The sequence below is a fragment of the Bison bison genome, unplaced genomic scaffold (genome assembly GCF_000754665.1).
Source record: "Bison bison bison isolate TAMUID 2011002044 unplaced genomic scaffold, Bison_UMD1.0 scf7180017864342, whole genome shotgun sequence".
Lineage (NCBI taxonomy): Eukaryota > Metazoa > Chordata > Mammalia > Artiodactyla > Bovidae > Bison > Bison bison.
The window spans coordinates 231,190-236,858 of NW_011494914.1; the positions used below are offsets into that span (position 1 = coordinate 231,190).

A 5,669-nucleotide genomic window follows, 5' to 3' on the forward strand; every position below is an offset into this window, starting at 1 on the left:
CTCCAGCCCTCCCAGCTCTCCGGTCACCCCACTACCCAGGAGCAGCCTGTGCAGGGTCCTAGGCACACAGGTCCCCTTTCCCACCCTGGGGTGTTCCTTACAGAGGGAACCAGAGTACAGTTCGCTTAGATTGGTGGCTGTGAAGCAACTCCTATTGTTAAATTTTCAAGCATTTTCCACACTGGTTGTTAAACTGAGCCATTACCGAAAAGCACATCAAGTGTACTTGAGATTCATAAATTATATTTAAACCACAGGTAACAGAGACAACTTCCCTTCTCCCTAATTCCTCTGCCAGTTTTCACTACCATCTGTGTCTTTGGGGTGGGTTGCCTCCATCGCATCTGCACGGAAAGCGTATTCTACAGCAAGTTCCCCTGGGCACCTCTTTCCAACTCATTCAGTAGCATCTCCTGGAAGCTTGAAACTGGCTGTGGTGTGAGTATCCACACCACGGGGAAGGAGGAGGCTTGAGGACCCGGGAGCCTGCGGTGACGGTGCAGTCAGGAGAGGCTTTCTGGAGGAGCTGAGACTCAGACCCAGGTCTGGGGATTCGGGGTGGGGGGGAGTTCCCCAGGTGGACCGGAGGGGCCGGCATTCCAGGCAGAGGAAGAACGGGGTGAAGGCACAGATAATTCTCATTTTACAGATGTCACAGCTGAGGTCGTGCCGCTCTGCACAGCTGAGCAGGCCTGGAGCCGGGACAGGGTTCCTGTGAGTCTGGCTCTTGGGCCCAAGGCCTTTGCACAGTCCCGTCCTGGACAGTGACCAACAGGCCAACCCCCAGCTGAGCATGTGGGACCCCTTCCATGCCTCCTTCCCAGGGGTGCTCCTGGGGGAGACAGTTCACCCCCAGAAGTGAGGGCCGTCCCAGAATGTCCCTCCACCCAGGCACTGTGCCTCAGGCTTGCTTCCTGCTGGCTCAGGCAGGAGCTTGGCCAAGCCTGGCCTTGGTGGGTACCTGGGGTGCGGAGGAGGCCAGCCTTCTCCAGGGAGCCTTCAGGAACCAGTGACTGGGGGAGTTGGGCTGGGGTCAGAAAGCCTCTGGGGCCAGCTGTGCTCTGTGGCAGGCAGCGCATGTGTGCTGAGTCGCTTCAGTCGTGTCCCCCTCTGCCACCCTAGGGACTATTGTCTGCCAGGCTCCTCTGCCCATGGGATTCACCAGGGAAGACTACTGGAGTGGGTTGCCATGCCCTCCTCTAGGGGATCTTCCCAACCCAGGGATCGAACCCGTATCTCTCCTATCTCCTGCACTGGTAGGCAGGTTCAACTAGCTTCGGCTAGCAGGCAGTTGAGGGGGAGCCCGGGACAGGGGTCCTGACTCTGCCGTGAGTGGGATTACCTTCAGTGCCAGTGGCCAGCTGCCAGGAGCAGGGTGCCTCAAGCCCTTCTCCCCTGGGAGGCAGTGGGACCAGCCGGGGGTGATAAGAGGTTGTACTACAGACCCCACAGCTGTAGCCTGGAGTGAGGGACAAGCTGCTTGGGCCCTGCAGTGCCCACGGGCCCTGCCACTGCCCCCTGTACCAGCAGGAGGCCCCCAGGTGGGGAGCACAGGGCCACCCTCGTGGCGCCCTTCTCCCCTTCTCAGCTTAGAACACGGCGACCCCTGTAGCCCCCTCCCGTCTCCTCCCTCCCACGTGTCATCACTTGGGAGACCCAACCCCGGACCCACCCAAGGGCCCTAAAACAGGAGACCAGAGGCTTCAGGGGGGCTGGGCGCCACCCCGTGAGCCCACTCCAAACTTCTGCCCAGGATCCCTGTCCACCGCCACCTCGGAGCCCTTTGCCCCTCACCCCCACCTCCCCGGGGCCGTGCCCTGAGGACCAGCATCCCGCTCAGGCCTCTGATCTTTCTCTGACGCCCCTGCAGTCCTGTTAACCACCCCCGGTCTCACCCTCGGGGTCTTAGGACTCTGCGTCAGGCACCCACACGACACAAGCCCAGTGGGAGGAGACACGGCTTTCCCCGATCCGTCGTCTCTGGCATCTTGCTGGCCCCACAGTCACAGGGAGGGTCGTGACGTGGCCCCCAGAAGCTGGTGCTGCTCTCTGGGTGATGGTTCTGAGTCCCCGTGGGCTGAGCTGTGGGTTCCCCAGCTGGTCAGGAGACCCTGGCTCTGCACCGTGGGTATGAGCGTTTCTCTGACCCTGTTCCTGTCTGCGGGTCTGAGATGGCAGCAGGCGGTGGACAGCCCCTCCCCGGCCGAGGCTAGCTGGATGGGATGTGTGAGTCCCCGTGTGTGGCGGTGTGTCTGTGAGGGTTTGCTTGTGGGTGCCAGTTCTGAGGCCTCTAGGCCTAGGTTCAGTCAGGAGGGACTTTAGAGCTTCCCTGGTGGCTCAGAGGTAAAGACTCCACCTGCAGTGAGGGAGACGTGGGTTCCGTCCCTGGGTCAGCAGGATTCCCTGGAGGAAGAAATGGCAACCCACTCCAGTATCCTTGCCTGGAGAATCCCAGGGACAGAGGAGCCTGGCAGGCTACAGTCCATGGGGGCCCCAAAGAATTGGACACAACTGAGAGACTCACACTTCCTGTGACTCAGCATAAAGGTGTCCCTTGAGTCCCCTCCCCCGTATCATGCCCGTGACTGGGCTCCAAAACCCAGGGCAAGTCACACAGGGCTGTGATTTCTGTGAGAGATATGCCTGGCGGTGATGGCTGTTTCTGCTTTCCATCGTTCCCCACGTGTCTTCACACCATTTTCTCTCTCGATCATCACAGTAACCTCTAGTAGGACGTGTTTTTTAAATTCAAGAAAGCACTCCTTTTTCTGGGAGGAACTAGGTTTTTTAATGATAAAATTCACAATTGCAGCCATTTTAAAATATACGGTTGACTGCCTTTAGCGCATTCTCAATGTTGTGTGGCCTCCACTGCCTCTCTGGAATTCCAGAACGCGGAGCTTGGGTCCAGGAGGAAACCGCATGCCCACCGACCAGCTCTTCCCCAGCCCCCTCCTCTTCCAGCTCCCGGCAGTGACTGAGCTGGTTGTGGTCCCTGAGGATGTTCCCCACTCTGGATGTTTCCTACAAATGGACTCACTTAGCCTGTTTCCTCGCCCATCCGTGTTGTAGCAAAGGTCAGAGCGTCACGACTTTTTCTGGATGAATCATGTTCCCCATGGCACTGGTGGTGAAGAGCCCGCCTGCCAAGAACCCTCCTGCAGCAGGTTTCTGATCCCTGGGTCGGGAAGATGCCCTGGAGGAGGGCATGACTACCCACTCCAGTGTTCTCGCCTGGAGAATCCCCGTGGACAGAGGAGTCTGGCAGGCTCCAGTCCGTGGAGTAGCAAAACGTCAGGCGCGACTGAGTACTCACCAGTCATGTTCCAGAGTCGGAATCGACCTCATCTTGTGTGCCCCTTTGTCCTTCAGCGGGCACTTGGGTTGCTTCCGCTTTGGACCGGGTGTGATAATCTGCTGTGAACACGGGTGTGAAGGTACCTGTGCGAGTCCCCAGTTTTGGTCTTTGGGGATCTGCTGGGTCTTGAGGTGATTCTGCTAAGCATGAGGAGGAACGGCCAGGCTGGTTTCCATGCAGCCTCGCGGAAGCCACACTTCTTACATGGGGGCGGGAGGGGGTTTTGAACCAGGCCCTCTGGGGCCGCAGCTGGCCCTGCTGCATGCTCCCGCCCCCCTTTCCATCTTCTCCCCAGCTCCTCCCAGGCAGCGGGGAGGGCCAGCCTCACTCCTCCTGGGAAGCCCCCCAGGAGAGGGTGCCGTGCCCACCTGAGCTGGGTCTTGAAGGACAAGAAGTTACTCAGCACCGGCTGAGGAAGACAGACATAAGGGCGAAGGAAGCAGACACCTGCAAAGAGGAGTCTAGAATTTAGGTGGCGTCAAGTGGCGACAGAGGTGGCTCTATCTCAGATCGTAATAACTGTGCCCAGGGCTCACTGTTCCTGCCCAGGGCCGGGCTCAGCCCTAGGAGCTGACCTGTGCTGACTCGTTCACCCCACAACTCCGGGGTGTGCCAGGGTGACCCCATTTACATGTGAGTAGGCTGAGACTCTAGGCGGGCTAGCTGGGGCTCAGAGAGACAGGAAACTTGCTCGGGGTCACACAGCAGAGGTGGGGTGGGGAGAGGGAGGATTTGAACTGAGGCCTGGGTCTGTCTGCCTCCATGTCCTCGTGCGAGCAGTGGGGATACTTCCTGCTCACACAGCAGCCATGAGAAGGAAATGAAACGGTACACGTGACCATGTGTGCACACCCCCTGCCGTTTCCAGGCCTGATTTGCATTCGGTCTGTGGTGGGAGAGGCTTCTGCAGGTGTCAGGAGTCAGGGCTCTGGCCCCTGCTTGGCAGCTGCTCACTGTGGGTCCCCTAACCATCTCTCTCTCCTCTGTGCCAGCTTCTGTCCACTGCAGAGCAGACTGGTGGGGATGCAGAGGGAAGCTGGGGAGCCAGGCATACACAGGGAGACCCCCCCCATCCTCTCTGCAGGCCCTGCCTCTGGGGGTGCAGAGGGAAGCTGGGGAGCCAGGCACACCCAGGGAGACTGCCCCCATCCTCTCTGCAGTTCCTGCCTCCGGGGATGCAGAGGGAAGCTGGGGAGCCAGGTGCACCCAGGGAGACCCCCCATCCTCTCTGCAGGCCCCGCCTCCGGGGGCGCTTGGCCAGGTCACTCACTGCCCCGCTCTGGGTTTCCCTTTTCATTTGCAGAGACACCTGTCACCCGAGGAGTTCCAGGAAGTGTTTGGGATGAGTGTGGAAGAGTTTGACCGCCTGGCCCTCTGGAAGAGGAACGACCTCAAGAAGAAAGCCCTGCTGTTCTGACGCTGCCAGGGGGTGGGGGGACCCTGACCATGGGCGCACTTGCGGGAACCACCAGACCCCCTCCTCTTGCACTCGGCTATGGCTTCTCTGTCCACGGCGGGCGGGTGGGTGGTGGGGACCCCGGGAGGGCCGGTTGGTGGGGACTGGGGGGTGGGAGGAGGTCCCGGAGCAGGTGGAGCCCCCGTTTCTGGTTTCTGCCATCACCACGCCCGCGCCTAGTCTGCGGCCCAGACCCCTGGCTTTGCACTGTCCTTCCCCACTGCCGCTTGCCATCAGGAAGGAGGACGCGGCAAGGTCACTGCCCGGAGATGCAGGACCACTTAGACGCACACAGCCCACCCTCCCACCTCCCTGCAGTGTCTTCCCCACGCTGGGCCTCCAGGGCGCACAGAGGGCGGGAGTGGATGCCCGAGGAGGCGTAATCAGTGGTGGGCGCTGACGGGTTCCGGTGGCTGGGCACCCGGCTCCTGGTATCCGTGGCCCCGCTTCCCTGCTCAGCCTGGGAGGCACGGCCTGGCATGCAGGCCCCCGCCCCCCGCACTGGGCCTCCCCGGGGCTGTCAGAAGCATGGGGGTCGATTTTTTCAGCCTTCGTGATGGATCTGTGTTTAGTGAGGACCTTCAACCTGAAGGCGCACCTTCTGCTGGGGCCCTCCGTGCGCCGTGTTCCTCTTGCAAGGTCATCCCTTAGATGCCTAAGCGATATCTTTAAAGTTAACACAGAAGTTTTTATTTTGTTAAAGAGTAGAGCCTACTTAAACACAAAGACAACATATATAAAGAGTTTAATTTTATGGTCCCGCTGAAAGGGAGCGCGCCCAGCCTTATTCTCCACCTTCGCATCCGTGTGCTTTGTGGTTTTGTGTGTGCTCCTTGTCTGCTTCCTTCGTGCTTT

The 5,669-nt window shown here is 59.8% G+C and overlaps 1 protein-coding gene across 2 annotated transcripts in view; it reads left to right on the forward strand.

Annotated features, from left to right (window-relative positions):
- The window catches only part of ABLIM2 (actin binding LIM protein family, member 2), a 143,266-nt gene extending 137,726 nt beyond the window's left edge, over nucleotides 1-5,540 (forward strand). For both annotated transcript variants that reach the window (XM_010854526.1, XM_010854525.1), the window contains one exon: nucleotides 4,662-5,540. In XM_010854526.1, the coding sequence (XP_010852828.1) occupies nucleotides 4,662-4,775 (114 nt within the window). In that variant the 3' untranslated portion in view covers nucleotides 4,776-5,540. The remainder of the gene's footprint in view (nucleotides 1-4,661) is intronic.
- Nucleotides 5,541-5,669: the final 129 nt, after the last annotated feature.